The sequence below is a fragment of the Haliotis rufescens genome, unplaced genomic scaffold (genome assembly GCF_023055435.1).
Source record: "Haliotis rufescens isolate VD_foot unplaced genomic scaffold, xgHalRufe1.0.p SCAF_8, whole genome shotgun sequence".
In the NCBI taxonomy this organism is placed as follows: Eukaryota; Metazoa; Mollusca; class Gastropoda; order Lepetellida; family Haliotidae; genus Haliotis; species Haliotis rufescens.
Window position 1 is genome coordinate 25,326,045 of NW_025964372.1, and position 27,768 is coordinate 25,353,812.

The window sequence follows — 27,768 nt, forward strand, 5'->3', positions numbered from 1 at the left end:
TGTTGTTACCGCCCTTCTCACAATCGTGAACAAAGAGGTTTAGTATATAACTGTCTCGGGAGGGTCTAGTTATTTTGACAATGGTTGAGTGAGCATTATTGTTGATCTACAATAGGCAAAAGAGTGTTCGTTTTTACAACATTAACACGTTGGTAGCACACAAAAATCTCATTCTGTTTGAACATGTTGAAACAGTGATCTATAACACCAAAGTTGCGTAAGATCCCCACCCACCCCCAAATATTCAAAACCCAATTACTTTCAATTAATTTGCGTACAGAAACGCATGCATTTAATGAAAAACCCAAATTATTAAAACAGCACGCGTAAATACAAACGAAGCTTTTTCAGCATGAGTACAACATGTACAAAGGAGCTAATTTCCGAAACAAAATTATGAGCTAATTTACTTTCAGAGTCAAGCTTATATATTTAGAATATTTATATACATCTAAAACATTATTTCATATTTTTTCAATCTTTAAATGTTCACTAATTTGGGGAAAAACCCAATAGGGTGAAAAAATATTGGTTACCCAATGAAAAATGTAATAACCCAATTAACAATGATTAAAATAGAAACCCCTGAGTAAAAACCCAATTGCTCAAAACGCTATCCGGAGCTCTGTATAGCGCTACCAATCAATTAAGCAATCTTTTGTTCCTCAAAAAGAACCATCCATGGTGTTACATCAGAAAAAGTCTCTTAAGATGATAATAGATTTGTATTTAACAAGATGTGGAATTCATTGGCTATCAGAGCTCCAGATAAGCTTTTGGTGTTGTGGGTATTTTACCCATGCATTTTAAAATCATTGGGTATCAGTAATTCTATCTGCGTATTCAAATTTCTGTTACCCACTAGTTTTTACACATGTGGGTATTTAAGTTAAATATTTAAAAACACTATTCATCTAGTCCCTGCAAACTGGTGTCATGTGGGTTCGAGAGCTTTATAGGACTAAAAAATACCACGATACTTCCACACGAAAGTGTGATGGCAAATGATCAGGATGTAACTGTCATCGTGGAGTTTGGCAAGGTTGACGGAATGCCCGTTTATAATTTCAAAATAAGTTGCTGATTTGCTTATCGAATACGCAGGGTTACTTCACAATAATTTGATGATACGCACAAATTTTATTTTTGTAGCGTATCTGTAATGTTCGTTGCGTATTTGATACGCTTGGATTATATTTTACTGCGTATTTCTGCATTTCTGATGCGTATTTCACGCAGATACGCAGCTTATCTTGAGCTCTGGGCTATAGCTACAGGGTAAGAAATTGGCACTAGTCCTGTAGTCCTGTAGTCCTGGCCAAACTGCCCAATAGTAAAGGTATCATAAGGACTAGTAGAAATTTGCCATTTTTAAGGGTTTTGCTATATGTTATCATTATAAGGACTAGTGGACTGAAACTGTTAGTTTCTACCGCTGAGCTAGCGCCATACAGTTTACGTGGCCTAAATTCTCTATCTACACCAAGCATAGGGCCAACTCTATCTAAATAGAAGGTAACCTACTGATTTTGGACAGCCCACTTAAAACTTTAGTTTTTCAGGCTCAAGTCTCATTTCCGTTGTCTTGCTATACTAATCGTGCTTCATGCTTGAATACACTCACACACGTTTCAGGGAACTGACACGCCTTGCAATCCAACACCCCTTTTAGATCTTAGGAAATTTCAATTTGTGACCTAAGGTAAATGTCACCTGTCAAAATGGAGCAATCCATATTTTGCCACTTTGTTTCTATAGTAACACGTGGAGCCGTGTTATCGACCTGCCGGGAGATGCAGACTACCTGTACCGATATTACATCTGCCGTTTCCTGGATGCGGGGTGTGGCCAGCTAAAGCTGATTGTTGTCCGATGGGAGACCAATATGCATCCAAGAACAATTAAAATGAAAAGTACAAAAATTGAAGATTAGCCTTGGTTTGCTCTGATCTAATTGTTTTACCAGTTTACTATCAGGTCACCATCTATTAGTCCTGAAACCTCAATGCTTGTCTTAAGCGGCTACGGAGATTGAGATTCTGTTAAAATCCAACAAACTGAAAAAGGTTTACAATTGGACTTGTGATCGCCTTGGGAAGCCTTCTCTTAGCTGTTTGTCATGATTGCAATAGCCAAGATTAGGAACACACTTTTTTTTAATCTACATTTTCTCATATTTAAAGCATATCTTGTTCATATTGATATATATTGTTTTGAAAAGTAAATTTCCACCATCTTTTCATCCTTGAAAGAATGTGATAAGATATATTCCACATCCTCACATATCCAAGGAGCAAGAGTAAAGTTGCCTGGGCCCACCCCAAAAAGCGATCTTAGCACTAAGATAGTCCATAACTCCTATGTTACAACATAAGGTTACAACAGTCATTGCACTATGATCGCTCTTTGTAATAGGATCCTGTACATTTTTATGATGATGTGTTTGGCCTGGGCGAAATAATCATCTATTTCCATGGTAACCAGAGCAACCACTTGCGGCAGAGGGTGAGATGTGACTGTCGATGGCTTAGATCTAGAACATGTGCACTGGACTGTGTTCTGTGATGGTCTTGTTTTTTGTTTTAACAGATGGCCTGTGTGAACGCGGAGATGTCTCAGAGTTTGGTCACTTTGGTGAGTGTAGAGCTGCAGCAAAAAATCATTCGCTGGGTAATCTGTTCTTAGGCCATTTTTTACATTTCAAATACTCGTAAACATGATAAACAGTGTACAAGATATTTTATTGTTTTAATAAGCCAGATGGACGAACACCTTCAGTTATACTATCCAGAAGCATAGATGACTTGCCCACAATAGGTTAGATCATGTAGATGGCGTAAATCTGGAAATTAATGCGTCTCCAAATTAATACGACTGCTGACCTCTAGCCAAAAATGCGACTCAATATCAATGTGACTCAATGTTTGAAGCAAATGCATGTGATATCAGAGGTGGAATCTGATTGGTCAAATGGATGGACATAGAAGGGACATAACTCATAACAGCCACTGGTGGCACTGCGATTGAACCCTGAAATTCCAGCCAAGTCGGCAAGGATGGAAACTGGACGTTTCCAGTCAGGTAACTCCCTTGCCTTGGGAAGATGTGATCCTCTTGAAATATTGCTAGCCTAGGGCTACCAGCTACATATTTAGAACTCTGGTGACAAGGTGTGTGGATGTTTCAGGTGGCTACAACAACATAAGTGAGGGCTGGCTGATGGGCCCAGTGAGCACCGAGATCCGACTCTACAACAACCCAATCTACATGTGGAAACAACGTCACCGTGCACAAACATATAGGGTCAAGTGTGTGCCCATGGACTACGCCATTCGTGATGTGAGGATGCAAAAAAATATTAGTTGATCGTTTTATGTTCATATGTATGGTTGAGTATGTTGCGTGTTCGGAAAGAATGGCATATTAGGGTTTATAATTTCTTATATGTTAGTTCTGATGGGCAAAATCATAATGGATAAAATAAATAATTTTGTCTTATCCTGACACAAACTTATTGCTTATCTCTCTCTCTCTCTTCCGAATAGTAGTGGAAATGTCCTGTTCTGTGTTCCCAGAGAACAGTGTGAAACATCTCACCCCAATGCACCCTGTGTCCGCACAGGAGCACCGTAACCTCGTGACCATGACCAGTAACTCGTCACTGTCTCTTTTTTACGCCATCTGTGTAGTTGTGAATTTTTTTTCTGTTCTCATAATCCAAGCCATCCGTTCAAAATTAATCTTTTTAACAAATTATTTTGCAAGGATTACCTTCTTCAACATTCTGTAGATCATATCTAACCATTATTTTTTTTTAATTCGGCTTCAGAATTTGTCATTATTTGGTCCTATGAATCACAAAAGAAACATGAGAGGCACACGGAAAAATGATGATTTTGCATTTTCACCATGTTCACAGTTTGAAGGACCAGATAAATGTGGGTGTACCGAAATAAATAAGGTTATTTTGAAACTTTATAAATTACACCTGCATAGTATCTAGCATTTGTGAAATGACATTTAGAATGTTCAGCGAGGTTGATGATGGATAAAGAATATTATCTCAGGTCACATTAAAAAACTACCTTCTGAAAGGTTAAGTAGTGGGCAATTATTTTCCATAATTCCATAATTCCCGTTCAAGTAGCCTGCTCATGTACCCCACTCATGTACCCCACTGAGAAATCAATCGGAACACACTATAGGTAACTTGCTTATCTCACATAAGTATCACTGAGCTGAAATGAACCGATGTTTATCCAAATGCATTGTATAAAGGGAAGTAACCCAGTTCTTTTGCGTCATCAGTTAGCTGTCGAAATGGCGGAATCATGGCGTTTTACTTATATTCCGGGTCTGCATGAATGAATATCGTTGTGATAATTTGTTGTCAACCAATCCCTTGGGGCATATGGTGTGATGAACCCTATCACACCATGTACCCCTTGAGATCGGTTGACAACTTATATTCCAAAGGGCATACCTAAACGTCTTCATGAGTAGTACTAAAAAAAATACATTTCTATCGCTGCCTAGTGATCTATGTAGTTACCTCCCTTATCCGTACCAGGTTCTGCTGGTCATTAATTCAAGTAATATTGTCCGCACCAAAATTGTGGTCAAGGTCTATCTTGTATATGGCCTGTTTTTCTCCCATATTAAGCAGACACACAGTGATATAAAAGTGTGTTAAACTGGAAAGTGGTTGAAATTATCATGGTCATGTGACTGTCTTGAAAAGTGTCTCTGTCTTTATTTAGTATTAAGATGGTGAAACCCATGAAGATCCGGGGTAGAATAGGTCTTCAGGAAGCCATGCTTGCCGTAAAAGGCAACTATGCTTGTTGTAAGGGGCGACTAACAGGATCGGGTGGTCAGGCTAGCTGACTTGGTTGATGCATGTCATCGTATCCCAATTGCATGGATTGATGCTGATGATGTCAGTCACTGGATTGTCTGGTCCAGACTCGATAATTTACAGACTGCCGTCATATGTTGCTGAGTGCAACATCCAAATAAACAAAAAAACATACAATAATGGTGTTGAAGTACTCGAAATCTCAATGATTATAAAGAACACATTCCTATGACAAGTAGTATGTTCAGTGATAGTACTGTAATAGATTGCCCTCTGAAGTTGTGTATGAGAGAACATGCTTGCCATAAAAGGCGACTATGTTTGTCATAAGAGGTGACTAACGGGATCGTGTAGTCAGGCTCGCTGACTTAGTTGATGCATGTCATCGATCCTAATGAGAGTATAAGTGGATCGATGCTCATGATGTCAGTTACCGGATTGTCTGGCCCAGACTCGATAATTTACAGACCGCCGTCATATAGCTGGAATATTGCTGAGTGCGGCGTAAAACAACAAACAAACAATGTCTATGAGTGTAATCGTCTGTTGCAGCCATCAATGCCTGACTTGCATGATGTGGATGAAGAAGAGAGCAGAGATGGTCCTCCGCCTTGTAAGAAGACAGCAATTACCTGCTTTGTGAGTTGTTTATATCTCAGAGTTGCTCTCTCAAAGATACTGTCAAAATCACGAACAGCCATGTCACTGCAGGTACTAGCTTGTCTTTATACAAGGGGTCTGGGGTAGCCCACTGGTTTAAATGTTGCCCACGACATCTCTCACGTGTGTACAAACTTTCAAGCCTCTTGGTGTCACCTGCTGTGGAATTACAGGAATATAGGTATGGTGTATTTCACTCACTCACTGTCTCTATTCATGGTCACACATTGGATTAGGTAATTGACAGGATATGTTTCTAGTGTCCTGAAACAACCAAGGTACTGGGTACTAGTAGTGGGATAGGTCTGTTTCAGTTCACATTGACATGACAGAGATTACTATTGTTTTCACTGTTTCAGTTCACAGAGATATTACCTGTGTTTTCACTGTTTCAGTTCACAGAGATATTACCTGTGTTTTCACTGTTTCAGTTCACAGAGATATTACCTGTGTTTTGCTGTTTCAGTTCACAGAGATATTACCTGTGTTTTACTGTTTCAGTTCACAGAGATATTACCCGTGTTTTACTGTTTAGTTCACATGGATATTACCTGTATTGTCACTGTTTCAGTTCACTTAGATATTACCTGTGTTTTCACTGTTTCAGTTCACTTAGATATTACCCATGTTTTACTGTTAAGTTCGCATAGATATTAACGGTATTGTCACTGTTTCAGTTCACATAGATATTACCTGTGTTTTCACTGTTTCAGTTCACAGAGATATTACCTGGGTTTTTTCACTGTTTCATTTCACTTAGATATTACCTGGGTGTTTTCACTGTTTCAGTTCACATAGATATTACCTGTGTTTTACTGTTTCAGTTCACATAGATATTAACGGTATTGTCACTGTTTCAGTTCACATAGATATTACCTGTGTTTTCACTGTTTCAGTTCACAGAGATATTACCTGGGTGTTTTCACTGTTTCAGTTCACATAGATATTACCTGTGTTTTACTGTTTAGTTCGCATAGATATTAACGGTATTGTCACTGTTTCAGTTCACATAGATATTACCTGTGTTTTCACTGTTTCAGTTCACAGAGATATTACCTGGGTTTTTTCACTGTTTCATTTCACTTAGATATTACCTGGGTGTTTTCACTGTTTCAGTTCACATAGATATTACCTGTGTTTTACTGTTTCAGTTCACATAGATATTACCTGTGTTTTCACTGTTTCAGTTCACAGAGATATTACCTGGGTGTTTTCACTGTTTCAGTTCACTTAGATATTACCAGTGCTTTTCACTGTTTCAGTTCACATAGATATTACCCGTGTTTTCACTGTTTCAGTTCACATAGATATTACCCGTGTTTTCACTGTTTCAGTTCACATAGATATTACCCGTGTTTTCACTGTTTCAGTTCACATAGATATTACCTGTGTTTTCACTATTTCTGTTTCAGTCTCTGGGAGACGAAGTTCCTCAGAGACAACCTCAGGGCGAATTCGGCCTTGTCTACAAACCTGATGACTACCTGGTCTTCAGCAGTCAGACCTTCACTTCGGAACACCTGGTAAGCGTTTTGGCTAAAACAATTCACCATTACTCCACAGTACCTTGGGCATGGAGTCTTATGTGGATGCGACGACGCTTGGCACAGCCATCCAATAATAATGTACATTTATATTGCACTTAATCCAGACGACAATGGCTGCTCAGAGTTCTACAAGTACAAAGTAGAATAGTGGAAGTTATTAATGTTTAAATATGCTTTGAAATTATGTTTGAAAAAGTACAAGAAAGAGAGAGAAATGGGGATTTAATCACTGCTAAAAAAGCTTTCATGCAGTTAGGTTTTGAGGTTCGCTCAAGTTTTCAAGACTGGGACATAACTTCAGCCCAAGGTGGAGGGAGTTCCACAATGCTGGAATAATGTGAGAGAATGCTCTATAGCCAAAGTCTGTCGAACTGAGAGAAGATTGTTTTCACTCAAGTGGAGCTGACGATTCTGCAATCAAGTTACTGTTCTTTAATCATATTAATTTTTTATTGTTTAGCCCCCTACTCAGCAATATTCCAGCTATGTGATGACGGTTTAATGATCACAGCAAGAGTTGATGTCTATTGTACTTGACCATGTTGTACTTGACCATGTTGGTTGTACTTAACCATGTTGACTCATCTTAATACTCTTATCTCGAGGGGGCACGGGTGGCCCAGTCGTCTAAGGTGCAGCGATTCGCTGTGCAGAGTTGCGTCCCTTGGGCACGCCAGAAACCTATGATTGTGGGTTCGAATCCTGGTTCACCCCGATTATGTTTCTAGGTTTGTCAGCACCATACCCGTGCTCGTGGGTTTCACCAAAGTGGTAAACGTCTAAGACCTCCATCACTTCGGGCTTTCCTCCCACATTAAGCTGACACGCCGCGATATAACTGGAATACTGTTAAAAGCGGCGTTAAACCGAACTCACTCACTCACTCACTTATCTTGAATACAACTGGAAATGCCAGGTAGCATAAGGACTTGCATCCCCATCTTTCTCCAGCTTTTTCCAGCTTGCGTACATTCAAACAGCTTTATTAATATTATGATTGTCGACATGACCAAACAGTGATTTGTCTCCAACAGACTTATACATGTACAATCAACTGCTATGCCATTGAACCTGTGAAGATCCGGGGTAGAACAGGTCTTCAGCAACCCATGCTTGCCGTAAAAGATGACCATGCTTGACGTAAGAGGCGACTAATGGGATCGGGTGGTCAGTCTTGCTGATTGGATTGATGCATCTCATCATATCCCAATTGCGTAGATCAGTGCTCATGGTGTCAGTCACTGGATTGTCTGGTCTAGATTTGATTATTTACAGACCACCATCATATGGCTGGAATTTTGCTGCGTGCAGTGTGAAGCAGCAAACAAACAAACAAAACAAAATATACCATGGACCTTGTGGGGATTCTGGGTTAGAATAGGTGACCAAATGGATCAGGTGGTCAGTCAGCCTTACTGACTTTGTTGATTGTCGATCATCGTAAGTTGACATCATCGATTATTTACAGCACTGTCATTGCTGAATCTATCAACTTAACGGAAGAACAAACAAATCTAGTATTGATAAAGGAAACTTGTAAAACCCTTGTATTGCAGGGTTACCAGTTGGACTTCTTTGTGGAGATGGAGAACCGATTACCTCGATATGTGGGATATGCCTACATCTTGCCTTTGAACAACCTAACAGAATCTCTCGGCTGCAGAAAAATACCCATCAATGGCCTGAAGCACAAGCCCATTGGGGAGGTCTCAGGTACATGAAACTAGATGTGATGGATGTTGATGATAATTGAACGTTACATTGTCTCATCACTAGGGCTGTTACGATTTTCGCGTATTCGTTGAATTGCACCGTATTCATGGAATATATTCGTTATTCATGGCCACTAGAATTGAATATTTATGAATATGCAGTCATGTGCATTTACATACCCTGTACCTAAAAATGTCCATAAGAACATATTATGTGCATAGATTTCTTCAAAGACAACACTCTTATAATATTTAATTTAACAGTATTGTGGTCACTGGTCACTGTCGCATTTGAGCAGATACTAGTACCTGGATAAGTGCAGTATATAAATGTATAATATGTTGATAATTAACAAATCATGTCAAATAATTTATGTTCTTATGTTTTACTAAATATAACAAATAATACATCATGATACATCAACTGCTGACTTGTTATTGTATTCGTGAATAAATATTTGTATTTGTTACCCTATCTTTGTGATACGTATCGTATTGGTCTCATAGTGTATTCATTACTACTCATTACACTATAAGGATATTGGCTAGTTACATATTGTTTAAAAGTATTCAGCATTTACTAAGGTAGATATATTTTAGAAATCTTAATGGTTAAATCTTACAGTTTAATAACACTGATTGCTGTGCAGTAAAAACACTTTGCTGCTGAGGCATATAGAGTTTCAAGTATTTAGCATAACGCAAAGTATATTATCTTCAATCCTACCATGAATTTGGAAACGACTCGATTCCAAGTGGTCTATCAAAGGTTTCAAGTCACAATGACCACCTCTGATATTGTTGAGATCAAATGGAGATACACCGACTGTTTTTTTACATTTGAGGTTGTCTCACTGTAGATTAGATCAGGGGTCCGGAAACCGTCATATGCGCCGGACATGTCCGATTGGGAATCTCAAATGTCCGTTTTAAAATATTGCTAACCGGACATTTTAAAAAGTATTGTCCGGACATTCTTAAATTTTGACCGGACATGATCAACAGTTAGGACTGAGCAGTTTCTGTCTGCAGTTGTAACACAATGAAGATTATCTACACTGACAAGCTTTGTTTGTTTTGATTGCTGTAAATACATCGTACCTACATGATAGTCCAATCGGTCAATCACTGTAATAGGCAATAAACTGAGTTGACACTGATTAATCGAGGATTAATTACTGAGAATCATCTTGTTAATTTGAGTGAAAGGTGTTTACAACTGTACATAAATACCTTGCATCATCGATGTACCTCATTATCCTCACAATGCTACGATACGTAACCTCAGACAAGAAGCGAAAGCGTGACGACAGCCAGTCGACCGATGCAGATCAGTCGAGCGGATCTGCCAAACCCTCAAAGTCTGGACGATCATTTTGTAAGTCGTGGCTAATGACTTTCACTTGGTTGACATACAATGAGGATTTGCAGATTTTATTGTTTTCAGTAGCTAGTCGTATAATGAATCTTGATTGACCGCCATTTTGCTTTCTGTGACGATCGATATCAAAAAAATTTATGGTCAATAATTAAGTAAAGATGAAAAAAGTATTAAAATAACTATTGCTATCAACGATATTTTAGTATTTGTGATTATATTATCTGTCATGTTTTTAAATAATCTTTAGTTTAAAAAAAACCTTTCACCGTGAGGTCACGTGATAACCAAATATGGGATAATAGACTCGATCCAAATGTTACAATGCGTACACTTGAGCAGACTCATGAATATAACTCATGAATATTAATTAGACCGTTCACTACGTTAACAGATCGTTATTATAACAGAAACAAACGTATGTTTTCCATGTACATCTAAAATGATATTATTTGTTATTAATTGTCCGGTGAATTAAACAACTTAAATTGAAACAATTCATAATTCATCATATTATGAATACGTAACAACTTGTAATGTGTGTGAAAAGTTGTACTAAAATAAGCTATTTGAAGGGGGCGTGGCCTAAATGCAAATGTCCGATTGGGATTTTAAATTTTGCGGACCCCTGGATTAGATACCCGAAGTGTTCTATTCCCAAATATAAGATACCTATGCAGTAAATCGCAAAGAACAATGAAGAACGAAGTATGGTTTATTTCACGATAAGACATTGTTTTATCTTGATGTCATGTCTGGAGAATATGCACTTACAGCTTAAATCGCAAAGAACAATGAAGAACAAAGTGTAGTTTATTTCACGATAAGACATTGTTTTATCTTGATGTCATTTCTGGAGAATATGTGCTTGCAGTTTAATGACGCCATATATTAGACAACATTATTTTTGAGAGGGGAGTGCATAGTAAGGTGTTCCCCAAAGATGTAACTGGGCTATGCAGATAAACGCAGTGGCCGAACGATTGTATCCAAAAGTGGGAAAGATATGACAATCGGTATTGGCACAAAAGGTACAGACAATCGTCGTGAGGATTGTGAGAATAAGCGGGAAATACCAAACTTAACACACCTACCGGTATTCGTAAAATGGGCTAGTCCGACATTTCCGTGGTTAGATTCTATTCAGGGAGTCGTCAGTATTAAAATTTCGGTAAATATTTTAAAGCTTGTACTTTTTATCAAAATCCTTAGAGAGGCTGTACATAATGTTGACAGCTCATATGAGAAATAAACAACTCGTGGTCGTTGTTTATGGTATTATTAAACACTGCTGGGAGAATAAGTAACTCAGGGCTGAGCCCCTCATGGTTTATTCCCCCTACGGTGTTTTATTGTATGATAAACAACGTTTATTTTCTTAACTAAAAAAGGTTTCTAAGATGACTAATCTACAGTGAGACTACCTCAAATTTCAAAACACTCCCATTTTATTTAGTACATTGGAGTGGCATAATCCTCTGACCATTGGTTTGACTTGCAGATTGAAGTATCTTGAGGACCAAAATATTTAATAACTCCTGTCATGCTTTGTTTCAGTGCATCATTTTACCATACAACCATACACAGATCATAGTTTTACCCTGGAACTTTCCTACCAGAAACACTGGCATAGAAACGGACGGAGTCTGGACGTTGGCCATCGTGGAATGGGAGCATCTTATAAAAAGTACAGTTTCTGTATTATTTCATTTTCAAATACATGTGTGTCCTTCACTGATAAAAGTGTAAGAAGTGTAAGTGTAAGTGTAAGTGTTAGAAGTAGCCTGAGAATGATGTTATTATGAATACAGAGGTTGAGATGCATATACATCTTGTGCACCCCGTGGGACATATTAGACATTCCAGAATGTTCTTTTGTTCCGTTTTCAAAATTTTAATTGAGAACTGTGTCAACATATTTCTCAAGTGTAGTCTGCAATGGAAGTCGCCAGGTTGAAACAAGTGCCGTAAAGCTTGAGAAAGCAGATTTCTAATTGGCTGATGTCGACTTCTTGTTAGTCGTTTTAGTTGTCAGTCAAATTTCGCGAAAGGTCGTTCCGACGTGACCCGTAATGGGATGTCCTCAGATCTTTGTTTTGCGGCAGCGAGAACCTAGATCTGATTTTAATGAGATTGCATATTTCTGCTGATAGAAGAAAACTAACAGCTTGAAAACTGTTTCAGAATAAAAGCATATACAATTGGACTTTTCAGCCATGTTCTTAGAATTATAAATCTTTTCGTAAGAACCAATTGTTTTGTTTTTTCAACCAATGAAATAGGCTTCATTTTTCTGACAATGCTGATATTATTTTTAATTTTTTTTATCCTGACACAACACATTGTATTTTCCTTCTGGGTGATATCACAGAACCAAAAATTTGTCTCTTCCTCCTTTTGGGGCGCCCCTTGGTTACCAACAAGAGTTATCTGTCCCTGATCCCCTCACTTCCTTTTCATTGGGCACTGTGATAGACGTGTGCTTGCGATTTGGATTCTATATTCTTGTATGGGGGATTTGTTGGTCTTCGGGGACGGTCGGGTAGCCTAGTGGCTAAAGCGTTCGCTCGTCACGCCGAAGACCCGGGTTCGATTCCTGATATGGGTACAATGTGTGAACCCATTTCTGGTGTTGCCCGCCGTGATATTGCTGGAATATTGCTAAAAGCGGCATAAAACTATACTCACTCACTCATTGTTGGTGTTCTAAACTAATGATTCTAGGTCAGATATTTTTTTTTGAGGATTCTACATCATATGATGTAGGATTCTTTCAATTCTCACGTGTTATTTTCAACATGCCCTTTTGATTCAGGATGGCTCTTGTGAGAGAGAACACCGTGGCTTCACTGATGGCAGCGGGTGAACATGTAAGTGTTATGCTTGTTTATGCATGTCATCGGTCCCAATTGCGTAGATCGATGCTCATGTTGTCAATCACTGAATTGTCTGGTCCAGACTCGATTATTTACAGACCCCCGTCATATAGCTGGAATATTGCTGAGTGCATCGTTAAACAACAAACAAACAAACAGAAGCCGATAATCAACCCTAAGTCTGCAGCAAATTTCAGTGTAAATTTCCAGATTTGAATTAAAAATGTCCCAAGTCATGTTAAGGTAGTTATATTAAATGTTATGGCTTTCTATGTGTAACTTATATCCCTGATAACAGGACCAGAATACAAAAGGAAAAGAGGAAGAGTTTAATACTTGATTTTACATTACTGCACTGAATGCAATGTTAAAATAACTCTGAATGCAATGTGAAAAGCCCTGATTTTGAACAAAAGAATGTTTATTTTCCCAATTTGCCTACCAGTTGCAGGTAGTTTCGAATCTTTGACAACACACTGTGACTTGAACACTGCCAGGCCTGGGCTCTGGGTTAGAATTGGTCCCTAGCAAGCTGATCGGTCGAGTGGGCTGGCTATGATATGGTTGTGTCAACGTGCCCCGACAGCGTGGATTGTTGCTCATAATATTAACCACTGGTCCAGACATGATTATTTTCAGAGGTGGTGGTCACTTACCTGGAATATTGGTGAGTGGGGCGTTAAACAATAAACACATTCACTTGTTGCAGGGAGCTGACTTTGTGGAGTTTGATGTGATGCTGTCAAAGGATCTACAGCCTGTGGTGTACCATGACTTCAGTGTGGCTCTACAGCATAGGAAGGTTGGTCATGTCACACAGTAGTCCTGCAGAGTAGTAACAGCATTTCAAGTCTTCTCACATGGAAATTGTCTGGCATCCATCTTTTACCTTTTGAACATTTTAAAGGAAAGGATATTTTTGAACTTATCCTATCTCACACTATGCATTTCGACTTTCTTCTTCAATCCAGTGTGGAAATGTGCTTGAAACATGTTTCCAGTTTCTAAAACAAAAAACTTCACACACCATCATCCCTCTATGTTTGGGTTTGTTTTGAACACTGTTGCTGGGGAAAGACAACATACTATATTGGAAAAGAGGACAAATTACCCTGGTGTGCACGCTGTGCCGACACCCATGCTCTACTTCAGACCCCCATACGCAGTGTTGTGACTGCCAAAGACAGTGTTCTTTGACTTCACATTGCCTGATTATGAGTGTCATTACTTGCCAGACTCTGCTTTTCTCATTTACCTCCATAAGTGTCACCGTCGGTCCAAATCTAAAGACTCTGACAAGAAGAATAAGTCAGCTGAGAAGTCAACTGTCACGTCTAGTCCTCTTGACGCTTCCTCAGACTCCCAGTTGCCTTTCTTATCTGTTGCCGACGATGAGGTATCTGATAGCTTTTTGATTGATGATGTCTTCACTCAGCCTGACCCGCAGACACGTCCATGCTGGTGGCTGGCCATGCTTCTGTCATATCAAGATAGACACAATTTTATGGATAACAACTTCTCTAATACTGTGAAAAGTGACGTTTCGGTATAGATCCTTATACCGTTGTCAAGCAAGACTGCCAACAGTCAGTCTTGCTTGTATAGATCCTTATACCGTTGTCAAGCGAGACTGCCAACAGTCAGTCTTGCTTGACAACAGTATAAGGATCTATACCGAAACGTTGCTTTTCACAGTATTAAAGAAGTTGTTATCCATAAAATTGTGTCTATCTTGTCATCCGTCAACTTTTAAGCAATGCCTATCAAACAATTCTGTCATCTCTCTCGACCCTTAGTCGAACATGCATGCTTCTGCCTTCAAGACTCCGATCTCAGAGACTTCCGCTCCTTCGATGTTGTTTGTTTTGTGGGATGGTAGTTGGCCTACAACAGTGCCTTCTCTGTTGGTTAGCCAATCGGATTCTATATCACGCTCCCTGGATCTGAATGTCCCTGATCGTCCCTCTTAGGATCGCGGGGAGAAATCTACTCGGGATTAATGATTGCGTTTAACAGATAAAGATTGACTTTCGGAGGTCAGGTTTGGTTCGACTCATCTGCTCTCCATCTTGACAATCGGATGATGTGATTAGTTACCCGCTCTAGCATTTGGCACTCATCGAATCGGCAGGGTCTCTTTAAAGCCGTTCGTCCCAATATTTCATCTGTTTGTCAACACCTCAACCGTGGGTCGGGGAGCACATTTCCACGATCTCCCACTAGTTGGGTGTTGGTCTGATGGGGACACTTTTCTCCATATCAACAACCTAGAATCCAGTGTGGTAATTCCAGTAGTCTCTCATTGGCCGGAGCTTCTATGCTCCTCTCACTTCATGGTACATTCTGCCAACAATGCGGTTTTTGTGGCATATAAACAGAAAGGGATCCACAAAGACGATGTTGTTTCCCTCGCTCTCTTTAAAGAAGAAATCCATAGTGTGAGATAGGATAAGTATATTAATATACAATTTATTATAAAATTTCCACTTGCCTGTCCTCCCTATTTGAATGTGCGTTTTGATTTCAGGATAGTGAACTATGAGTGAAGTTAAATTTTGTTTCAAATAGATTTCATCAGAAAATTGAGAAATGTGTCATTTTGCAATGTAAAACTACCCTTCTTCTTGTTTTTTATTACAGAGATATGATGACAAGGAAGAACTCCTGGAGATTCCTGTGAAGGACCTGACCTGTGAACAGCTGCAGTCTCTCAGGGTAACACAGTCATCAGTGTCAGACACAGTGACCCTCACAGTCATCTCAACATGTACACGCCTATGTTCCCCCCAGGACTGCCCCCCCCCCCCCCCCCCCCCTTTCTTACAGTCATCAGTGTTAGACACAGTGACTCTCACAGTCATCTCTACATGTACACGCCTATGTTCCCCCCAGGACTGCCCCCCCCCCCTTTCTTACAGTCATCAGTGTCAGACACTGTGACTCTCACAGTCACCTCTACATGTACATGCTTATGTTCCCCCCAGGACTGCCCCCCCCCCCCCCCCTTTCTTACAGTCATCAGTGTCAGACACTGTGACTCTCACAGTCACCTCTACATGTACATGCTTATGTTCCCCCCAAAGACTGCCTGGAACATTTGTAGAATGCATTTCTGATGTATATTTTGCTGATTTTAGGATCAGGTTGTTCTGTTTTAGTTCTAAAAATATACTGCGTATTTGAAAAACAACAGTGTGAAAACTTAAGAGAAATGTGTAGCCAATCCTGTAAATCTATTCAAATGTTTTCAGTCTTGTCAGTTTTGTATCATGTCAATGCACAAGTGTGATACCGAGATGTATTTTTTTCGTTTCAGCTGTATCATGCATCATCATCAGCAGAAAATCACATCAGTAAGTGATTGTTCCACATGTTGAGATAAGAATAGTAGTTCACAGGAACCAAACTTCAATTAGCAGTGTTGTGTCATGGCATGTTTCCCTGTAACCACAGTTCCTAACTTTAACACTTTGGAAATATCCTCAAAGTTTCTGACTAAAAGTCATGTAAGCTTATAACCTTCTTGTTCGTAATCCCTTGTAAACATCTGCACACAATCCACCATCTTGCCAAAGCAAGGGAGTTAACTGACTGTTAAAGTCCAGTTTCCACCCTTGCCAAACTAGGCTGGAATTACTGGGCTATTACCAGTTATGTCCCTTCTAAGCCTCTCCTATGGACCAATCAGATTCCACCTCTCGTACCACTTGCGTTTGTTTCACACAAAATGGTGATCTGATCTGATCGATAATCAAGATCTATATTGTGATAAAACGGGTCGTACATCGCGAAATGCATCAAATCACGTGAGCACCTTGATTAAAAACATGAAAAGATTTGGAAAATATCTGCTGACAATGAGTTGGAGGTGCACGTGCTTTGCAAATCCTGCAATTGACTGAAATCTGCACCTCAGTTTACGAACTGGATTTCAATTTTGGTCCGCGATTTTGATTGGACTCTGCATAGACTCGTTAGTCAAGCCAAAATGTAACTCCATAATACCAGCCTAGTTCGGCAAGGGTGGAAACTGGACTTTTATAGTCAGTTAACTCTCTTGCCTCGGGAAGATGACAAACCACTGGACCAATGAAGCTGAAACGTGTCCCCATCCATGTTGGCTCCTGAAATTGTTCGATCTGGCTTCCATATCACTGTTACATTAATTGCTGCATCTGAAGTCTGTTACAATTTAGTTGCTTGTTAATATTTGCCAGTATGTCATCAATATTAAAAAAAGGAAATGTTTTTAATAACTGGCAGCATTTGTGGTCCACCAGGAGAAAAGGGACCTTATGGGTGCTAGGATACAATTGTGCTATGATGTCTTAAAGACGTTTGATGTCAACTTACTTCAGTGAAATTGCCATGTGTGGTGTCATGAATCTCGGTGATAAATATGAATTGAAGCTTGTGAATTGTATTTTTGTGTTCTAAAGATGCTGTAGTTTAAAAATATAATGAAAAGTCAAAATGTGATTTTTCACCCATTAGGTCCCTTATCTCATTGTTGGTCACATTTGTTGAGAAGAAAATTGCCGACTGTCACACATAGTCTCACATCATGGTATCATTTCAGAGCTGACGCTGGACTCGAGTGATTGTGACGACCTGCAGCCATTTCCCACTCTACAGGACTGTCTTAGGAGGGTGGCCCCTGAAGTCGGCTTCAACATCGAGATCAAACACCCACAGGCCACAGATGTAGGTATTTTTACATACGATTGATGGAACTATATACAGGGTATGAAACTCCCAAAAATTTCAGCCAGACCACAGGACTGGCTAGCTGAAATACTTGCCAATCCTGACCAAAACCTGCCTGCCCACTATAATCATATGTTTCTCAGGATAAGCTAACGGGGTTTCTTTTTGGTTACATTTTATCATTCATCTTTTCATGTGAATTAATGCTTATCATCGGGAAATATTTTGAATATTTTCACATATGAAATATAACCCGACCGTCGGGCAGGGGGATTTGAAAATCTGGCAGCCCGAGTTGAAATCAACCCGTCTCAGACGGTCGGGCAGGCAGGTATTTCGAACACTGCTATATAGTATATGTGAAAATGAAGGACCAGGACACCCACAGAGGTAGGAGACCAACATAACGCTGCATCAGAGGGGCATTTGTTGTTTTCAGGGGTCAATGATTGGGTCCCATGGCAGTCCAAAGTGTCACTACAGCAAAACAAGGGCTTGGATGTCTACTCATATGTGCATTTGCTGTATTGCCATGGTCCTGAGAGCAATACCTTACAAAGACATACTGCTTGTTGGCAAACGACACTGTCCCGTGAACTGTGACAGGACATAGGGCTTTGGTACAGTGTGTAGCCAGAACAATCACTGAGTTCAATCTCCTACCTCTGCTATGTGACAAGACCCGTGAAGATTCCGGGGTAGAGTAGGTCTTCAGCAACCCATGCTTGCCGTAAAAGGCGACTATGATTGTCGTAAAAGGCGACTAACGGGATCGGGTGGTCAGGCTTGCTGACTTGGTTGATGCATGTCATCGATCCCAATTGCGTGGATCGATGCTCATGATATTAATCACTGGATTGTCTGGTCCAGACTCGATTATTTACAGACCGCCGTCATATAGCTGGAATATTGCTGAGTGCAGCGTTAAACAACAAACCAACCAACCAACCAACCAACCAACCAAAGCTATGTGACGATAAGTGATATCAGCATGATCAGTAGTAATACACACATCAGCTAAAGCCCTTGGTCATGGCCTAATGTCTCCCTCTTGTGATCTTAACCTCATACTTCAAAACATCTGATGTCGGCTGATTATAAACCACTTGCTGACAAAGATTTCAAGGTGATCACTTTCAAGACCGTCTTTCTACTGGCCCTTGCAACTGCTGCTCATATTAGCGAGACCCACCCTCTGGATGTCAACACGCTGTAGTTTGAATGGTCTGAGAAGGGAACAGTATACTTGGGTTTTCACTGGGATTTTGTAACGAAGAACCTGCTTCCAGGACAACCTGATCGCCTTTTCACAATCCTGTAACTGATGCCCATCTTGGGTTCGGAAGACCTAGAAGAGTCCACGTCGGTGCTCACAGAAGAGGTTCTTCATTCCGCTCTCGGCTGCGGCAGTATTTGAAGTTTCCTATACCATGATCTCCTTCTGGCTCCGCTCGATCATCCTACGTGCTTACAACTTTGCTGGGTTACCTCCACCTGTTGAATCGAACCCACATGAAACTCGAGCTGCCGCTTCCACCATGGTCTTGCACAGCTATTGCAACCTCTCCGCCATCATGGAAGGGTGCTTTTGTAAGTCGGTCACAGTTTTTGCCTTAAACTATCTCCGTGACATCTCTGTCACTGATGTCCAGGGTTTGCACCAGTTCGGTCCTCTCGTCCTGGCACAACAGCTGATAACGTCTCTCCAACACAACTAAACAGTGGCGTTTACTCGTTCCTGCTCTCTACTACGTTCGTGTATATATGGAATAAATCTATTAAAGTTACAACTTGATTTTTGATTATTTGGGTTTCCCAGAAGGAGTTCCCGATTGGAGGATGGATTCACTCGTCTGTAGAGACTTTGGTCTTTAACATCGAAGTCACCGCAAGGCGCAGTCTTTGCAAACGGTGTCCCCGACCTTTATTCTGCTCACCTCTGCCTTGAGTATTTGTTTGAAAATTTGCGTGAAACTATATATATACATGCCACTCATGACGATATGAGCTCTGTCCACACCACTTGATGAGACAAACAGCAACCTCCGACATTTTGTATCCTCAATGTGTCAATACTCCAGTGATACGCCAAAGTTCTGTGTTCATTGAGGTGTCCTAGAGTCATCTTATGGTCATATATTTTTGCTTTTTATTTTCATGGCGTTTAAAGTGAACCCATTAGTTGAGCAACGTGATAAGATGCTGATAATAAAATTTAAAAAAATATCCTCTGTTTCAGGATGGTCCGGAGTTGGAACACTACTTTGATCACAACCTTCATGTGGACACAATCCTCAAGACCATCTTTGACCATGCTGGAACACGTTGCATCATCTTTTCAAGTTTTGACCCGGACAGTTGCATCATGTAAGCGAGATCTTCTGTATAGGGTGTCATCCAAACACTTAACAAGGGAGGCTTAGCATCAGGCTCATTGTGTCTGGTATAGCATTAGCTATGTTCCTGTTGAACATACCTGAAATGATGATGTTGCTAAGAAACGAACCCCTTATTCACCTGTGTTAAATGTTTAAAAAAAATTCTATAAACTGTTAAATAAACTGATAAATACTGTTACACAAAAATATGTATGTTCTTTTTTTTATTTGGACAGTAAGCAACATAAATGTGTATTATTTCGTTTTGTTATTTGATAAGTAGCACTAAAGCTGTTATCATTTAAAAGAATCTTGGCGGGACTGCTTCACTATCTTTGAAAAAAACATATTAGTCATCTAAACGTCACGTATCATTATCATGATCTTAATAGTAAATGCATCAAGCATCTCCATTTTGTAATCCACTATTCAACTACAGGTTGCAGATGAAGCAGAACAAATATCCTGTTCTGTTCCTAAGCAACGGCCCCACAGTGAAGTACTCTCCATACACTGACTTCAGGGCAAGGGAGTTCGACACTGGCATCAAATTTGCTCTTGCCTATGGATTGCTGGTAAATTTCATCTATTCAAATGCAGTGAACAACATTGTTATAACATATATATGTTTTTGGGGGGGTGTTACATCTTCCCAAGGCAAGGGAGTTAACTGACTGGGGAGTTAAATTCCAGTTTCCACCCTTGCCGAACTAGGCTGGAATTTCTGGCCTCGATTGTAGCGCCACCAGTGGCTATTACACGTTATGTCCCTTCTATGTCCCCTCAACTGACAGATCAGATTCCACCTCTGACATCACACGAGTTTTGACTCGTAAGTCCATCCAAAATATAACTCAAGAATTGCTGCCTTGTTCAGCAAGGGTGGATGGAAACTTACTTTTTTTAACCAGTTGACTCCCTTAACTCGTCCCAGGAAGACGAGGGTTAATGATCCATACAAAATGCAGAACTCTTCATTTGGTGTTATCAGTACTCAAATACTGTTGGCAATAAAATAAGGAAAGAGTAACCACAAGAGGTATTAACCTGCAGTCATGTTTGACATACAGTTATCATTGACATACAAATTGCAGAAACAAAATTACAAAATATTATGAATTTTGAATTCTGTACAGTTTGATTCAATTTTGTTGGATAATTTGTGATGAGGCTTAAGGTCTACTTTAGAACCATACATACATATGGATAAATGGTTCTTAAAAGTGTATCCCAAGTTTTGACAATGGCGCATGTCTGTTTGCCCCCCAAAAGTTGTCTTGTTTGTAAGTGAGAAATGGAAATCTGTGGAGTTGGAATTGACAGATTCTAATTCTTTGTGTGCTTCTGATTCACATACAGTGAACTACATTTATGACGAACACGCTTATAATGAATTGACGGATATTACGAACTGTTGTTTTTGGTTCCACCTATTTTGTGGTATCCTTTAGTTGAAATGCTTATAACGAATTACGGTTATAACAAACAAAAAGTATTGGCTTTGAGTTTGTTATAACCATAATTTACTGTAGTACTAAAAGTTGGCAAGTTAGAACTGTTAAAAACCTTCATCCAATGGGTGGTCATTTTAATGAGTACATTTCTTACTTAGGGTAGGATTTAGGTTCTTTTGCAGATATCAACCAACAATTTGATTTATAACTCTACCAACTGATAAAACACTGTCTACCTTTCTATAGATTGCATGGCTGACATGCTGGTCGTGTTTGTTGTAGGGCGTGGACTTCCAGGCCGAGGGCTTGCTGAAGGATCTGTCTATCATCAAGAAGACACACAACATGGGCCTGGTGATGTTTGTGTGGGGAGATGAGAACAATAGCTCTGAGACCATCAACCTGTTGAGGAAGGAGGGAGTGGAGGGTATAATCTATGATAGGTGAGTAGCAACTACGTTGGTATCATTTCCTTTCCTTTCAATGCGAGCTTTAAATACATGGATGTGGCCCTTGTTGATTTACAATCATCTTAGCGCTGACTGTTGTAAGTCTATGTTGAAGTATGGGAGTTACAATCATCTTAGTGCTATGACTGTTGTAAGTCTATGTTGAAGTATGGGAGTTACAATCATCTTAGTGCTATGATTGTTGTAAGTCTATGTTAAATTATGGGAGTTACAACCAACTTAGCGCTATGACTGTTGTAAGTCTGTGTTGAAGTACGGGAGTTACAATCATCTTCGCGCTATGACTTGTAAGTCTATGTTGAAGTACGGGAGTTACAATCATCTTATCGTTGACTGTTGTAAGACTGTGTTGAAGTACGGGAGTTACAATCATCTTAGCGCTATGACTATTGTAAGTCTATGTTGAAGTATGGGAGTTACAATCATCTTAGCGCTATGACTGTTGTAAGTCTATGTTAAAGTACGGGAGTTACAATCATCTTAGCGCTATGACTGTTGTAAGTCTATGTTAAGGTATGGGAGTTACAATCATCTTAGCGCTGTGACTGTTGTAAGTCTTATGTTAAAGTATGAGAGTTACAATCATCTTTGCACTATGACTGTTGTAAGTCTATGTTAAAGTACGGGAGTTACAATCATCTTATCGCTATGACTATTGTAAGGCTATGTTAAAGTATGGGAGTTACAATCATCTTAGCGCTATGACTGTTGTAAGTCTATGTTAAAGTATCGGAGTTACAATCATCTTAGTGCTATGACTGTTGTAAGTCTATGTTAATGTGTGGGAGTTACGTCACCTCTTCCGGCAAGCAAAATTTTCTGGATAAAAATATTGGTCTTCATGTTACCAATGCTTTTCTAAAGAGCATCAAGTAGGGGTTGATTTGGTTAATAATGGTCATATTCCCTAACAGCATGGATCATTGGTCAATGGTTTGTCAGGTCCAGACTTGATTACTCACAGGCATTACACATCTGGAATATGCTGAGTACAAGGTTTAGTTAGATTTAGTCACTCACCATATCCACTCTCTTTTGAAAATCTGTGGAAGTTTGATGTGAATGTATCTTCCTTCCGGGTAATGAAACTCAAGTGGCTGTGTGGTTGTTTTGGCGCGAACAGTGCATCTTCCTGAGTTAGCTTATAAAAGTCCAGTTTCCACCCTTGCCAACAACTAACGAGTCTTTGCATTGTCCTGTCAAAATAGCATAGCAAAATCGACATCCGGTACATATTCTGACATGCAGATTTTGGTCGATTGCAGGATTTGCTAAGCATGTGTAACGCCAACTCGGTGTCAACAGATATTTTTCAAATCTTTTCATGTTTTTAATCAAGGTGCTCATGTGATTTGGTGCACCACGCTGTGTTAGACCCGTCTTATTACAATATAGATCTTGATTATCGTTCAGATCGTCTAGACTGGGTGCCCCCATTTTGTTTGAAGCAAATGCAAGTGATATGAGATGTGGAATCTGATTGGTCAATAGGAGAGAAATAGAAGGGACATAGCTCGTAACCGTCACTTTTGGCGCTACGATTGACCCCAGAAATTCCAGCCTAGTTCTGCAAGGGAGGAAACTTGACTTTTCGGGAAGATGGGAACAGTACTGTCAGGTATAAAACATTATTCACTCACACTCTCTCTTCTGTTTTCAGGATTGACTTCTACAAGGCAGACAAGGGTCAGCAGTTTGTGCTGGGGGACAACAGTAGTACAACAGTGCTGACTGGTCTCGGAGAACTATCATAATAGTGACTAGTGCTTTTAGAAGGGATTAATGTACTAGATGGAAGGTTACACGACTATAGAGAATGCACTTACAGCCACCTTATTGTAAATCTTAGAAGTATATGTGTTAATATTATAGAGTTAATCTTAGGAGTATATGTATTGGATGATCATTTTTTGCATCTCTGAAATGAAACAAGCAAGAATTTAGCTTGCAAAACTTGCCATGCATGCCCATATTTATTTATGAACAAATACCTGTCATGTGTGTAAAATAAGGGTACCTTGTGGGTAAAGTGTTGGCTTGTCACACTTGATACCCAGGGCCCACTTGAACAAAGCGATCTTAGCGCTAAGATGATCTTACCTCCCATACTTTAACATAGGCTTACAATAGTCTGAGCGCTAAGATCGTTTTGTGCAAGTGGGCCCAGGTCAGAGTCCGCGCGGGTAGACTTTGTGAAGCCCATGTCTGATGAGATGTGAGATGTGGTTGGAATATTGTCAAAAGTAGGGTAAAACAATACTCCACATCTCACAATTTAAACAACAAATACAATATTGATAATATCGCATGGCAGTTTTGAAATATTTGCTTGGATCATCTCAAAACACCCTCATGACTGTGGAGAAAGTGAGGTCCAGCTGAGCATGCTAAGCAGTGTCTGTTTGGCCGTACTCTCTTTTTACCATACTCAACATAGTCGTGGGTTATGTGTGTGACATGATAAGAAATTGAGAAGAAACATGAATTCTGTGAATTCACCTATTAAAAAACCTTGCATGACAATATTAGTCTCAACAGCATATGATGTTTACATCAGTACACTGATTACTGTTTTGCCGTACTCTCTTTTTACCATACTCAACATAGTCGTGGGGTATGTGAGTGTCATGATAAGAAATTGAGAAGAAACATGAATTCTGTGAATTCACCTATTAAAAAACCTTGCATGACAATATTAGTCTCAACAGCATATGATGTTTACATCAGTACACTGATTACTGTTTTGCCGTACTCTCTTTTTACCATACTCAACATAGTCGTGGGGTATGTGAGTGACATGATAAGAAATTGAGAAGAAACATGAATTCTGTGAATTCAGCTATAAAAAACTTGCATAACATTAGTCTCAACAGCATATGATGTTTACATCATTATTTCAGCCTCAATGATATGATCAAACATTCTCCATTAGGTATCATCACATAAATTATTGTACTCACCTGATCACTGGATGGGATGGTGGTCAAGTTGTATGTATGGCTCTACATCTATATCATCTACATCTCCAGGGCTCGCATTTTGGTAAACCTACACTAACCCAAGGATTCATTCCCGTGGTTCTCCCGATCTCGAATTAGCCGCCCTCTGCTATGTCAATCACAGAATATGTTGACATACTTTTACACCTAAACTATCCTGTGATATCGTTTACTGTGACTTTGGTATGGCATTGCATCATTTGAGAATTATGAATGAGTCGCTTGTTTGCAGCATCCATTCTAGATGTGATTTTAAAAAGAAATTCTCACAACCAGTCTTCGTGAATATCTATGGATTTATTACTTCGAAGAATAAAAGGAGTTTGATTTTGTTCATGCAATGAATCTAGTTTTTGAGAGGGTGTTCTAGTGAGTGCTAATGTTGGAAGGTATTTACTGAACAAGGCAGGGTGTTGGTTCATCTTCATGTACAAGTACAGTAAAGTACGGTTATGACGAACTCAAGGGGACCACTAATTGTCGGCGGGGGACATAGTATTCACGACCGTCCGTATGTCCGTACGTCTGTCCGTACGTCCCACCTGTTTGTTGCCGCGATATCTCAAGAACTAAACACTGGATTGTCTTCATATTTGGAACTATGGTGTATATACAGACTCCGCAGACACCAGTCGGTTTTGGTGACCTTGACCCCATTTTCAAGGTCACAGCAGGCAAATCTGTTTTTCGAGATGGAAAACAGTGTTACTGCGATATCTAAAGAACTAATTTCTGGATTCCTTCACGTTTGATGATCAGACATGTCTCTATATGAGCAGCCATGAGCCGATTTGATTTGCAGGAATTTGGGTAATTATTTCTAATGGTACGACAAATAGTTCCATGGAGGTATCTAACACAGAAAAGGAATAAAATATTTGGGGAAAAAACACATCGCATAAGGCGGCGGGGGACATTTCGTCACTTTGTGACAAATACTTGTTTTAGATTGTTATAACCGTAGTTCGTTGTTAGCATATATAGCGTATGTACAGGAAATTGCTGTAGCCATTATAATTGCGTTTACTTTAAAGTGTTTTGAAATGGAATTAGGGTAGGGGTGGCCCAGTTGTCTAACATGGCGCCGCAATTCATTGTGTAGAGTTGCATTCCTTGGGCACGCTAAATTATGATTGTGGGTTCGAATCCCGATTCACCCCGATTATGTTTCTAGGTTTTGTCAGCTCCATACCCGTGCTCGTGGGTTTCACCAAAGTGGTAAACGTCTGAGACCTGCATCACTTTGGGCTTTCCTCCCACATTAAGCTGACATGCCGTGATATAACTGATATACTGTTAAAAGCGGCATTAAACCCAACTCACTCACTGCAATAGAGTCAACATTGATGCCACAGATCACAAAAATATGATCAAAATGTCGTAACTTAAGCAGACTTTCAGCCACTCAGAGGGATAACCTTATTTTTTTTAGAAATTTGAAGTGGTTATGTCCAAAGGTTATTGATGTGATACTGACGATTGTTTAATCTTGACCTGTGACAAATAAAGGAGCAAGATAGCAGGATCATTGTGCCAATGAACCCGTGTTGGTCGCACATCAAGACTTTATTTGGTTTCTTTCATAGCTTGGGACCTGGCAGTTTGAAGTGCTTATCTGTGATCAGGATTATTGTTGTTTGGTAGAAATGTTTTACCAGACTTCTAGTGATGTGTGTGAAAGTTGGTAAAGCATAACTTGCCACTGTAACAGGGCTGTAACCCGTGAGTCTATGTTCCTCTTCCCGGGGCAAGGGGTGGTAACTGTCTGTAAAGTCTAGTTGCCACCCTTGCCGAACTAGTCCGAGCTATTACGAGTAATGCCCCTTATACACTCAAAGGCAAAAGTTATTGTGATGTAAGTTTGTAAGCATATTCCCAAGGCAAGCGTGTCCACTAGCCTATATCAAAGTCTAGTTTCTACCCTTGCCACATCAAGGCCACTTTTCTTGGCTCGACCCTGGGACCACCTCGCGTAGATCACGAGTTGTGCCCTTTGCAATGAAAAGCGATATCCAATCAGATCACTGTTCTTATCTCGTATATCTTCACAAAGATGGCAACTACAATAGGATAACCAAAGACGTATATACATCTTTGGGATAACGAAAACATTCGCGATTTCATCACTGACACAAAAACATAGGCAATCGTTGGATGTTTATAATATGAAAAAGACATTCGTGTCAACGAGGACAGGCAGCAGTAAAGCACTTTCATACGAAGGTGTACCAGTCGTGGATGTTGATTTTGTGAAACGTTTTCTGATTGGACTATCGATATGTGCGATAGTCCAATCATATTTAGCACAGGCAAGTGGGCTTGATGTGGCAAGGGTGGAAACTTTGATAAATAGGCTAGTGGACGCTCTTACCAAGGGAAGATGGTTTGTAAGTGAAAAGAATTCACGCCACAATAACTTTTGCCTTGGAGTATATATCCCTCCTTTTGACCAATCAGGTTCCACCTCAGGTATCACTTGCATTTGCTGCAAACAAAATGGCCGTCCCCAGTCAAGACGATCTGATCGATAATCAAGATCTATATTTGATAAAACAGTTCACCCGGCGAAGTGCAAATGACTTGAGCACCTTATAAACGTGAAAACATTTTCAACATATCTGTCGACGTCGACACGTGCTTTGCAAATCCTGCAATCGACCACGATCTGCTTGTTGAAATCCATATTGTTTACAAGCCAGGGTGCCGTTGTACAAAGCAACCTTAGCGCT

General features: G+C 39.8%; 1 protein-coding gene across 1 annotated transcript in view; it reads left to right on the forward strand.

The window, feature by feature from the left end:
• Window positions 1-25,377, forward strand: part of LOC124139276 (putative glycerophosphocholine phosphodiesterase GPCPD1 homolog 2) — a 36,297-nt gene extending 10,920 nt beyond the window's left edge. The window contains exons 3-18 of the mRNA XM_046506217.2: window positions 1,759-1,913; window positions 2,590-2,634; window positions 3,188-3,339; window positions 5,411-5,497; window positions 6,931-7,041; window positions 8,622-8,778; window positions 11,713-11,842; window positions 12,971-13,025; window positions 13,741-13,833; window positions 15,672-15,746; window positions 16,348-16,384; window positions 17,611-17,735; window positions 19,978-20,105; window positions 20,556-20,691; window positions 21,853-22,013; window positions 23,701-25,377. Of these exons, the coding sequence (XP_046362173.1) occupies window positions 1,759-1,913; window positions 2,590-2,634; window positions 3,188-3,339; window positions 5,411-5,497; window positions 6,931-7,041; window positions 8,622-8,778; window positions 11,713-11,842; window positions 12,971-13,025; window positions 13,741-13,833; window positions 15,672-15,746; window positions 16,348-16,384; window positions 17,611-17,735; window positions 19,978-20,105; window positions 20,556-20,691; window positions 21,853-22,013; window positions 23,701-23,794 (1,741 nt within the window). The 3' untranslated portion in view covers window positions 23,795-25,377. The remainder of the gene's footprint in view (window positions 1-1,758; window positions 1,914-2,589; window positions 2,635-3,187; window positions 3,340-5,410; window positions 5,498-6,930; window positions 7,042-8,621; window positions 8,779-11,712; window positions 11,843-12,970; window positions 13,026-13,740; window positions 13,834-15,671; window positions 15,747-16,347; window positions 16,385-17,610; window positions 17,736-19,977; window positions 20,106-20,555; window positions 20,692-21,852; window positions 22,014-23,700) is intronic.
• Window positions 25,378-27,768: the final 2,391 nt, after the last annotated feature.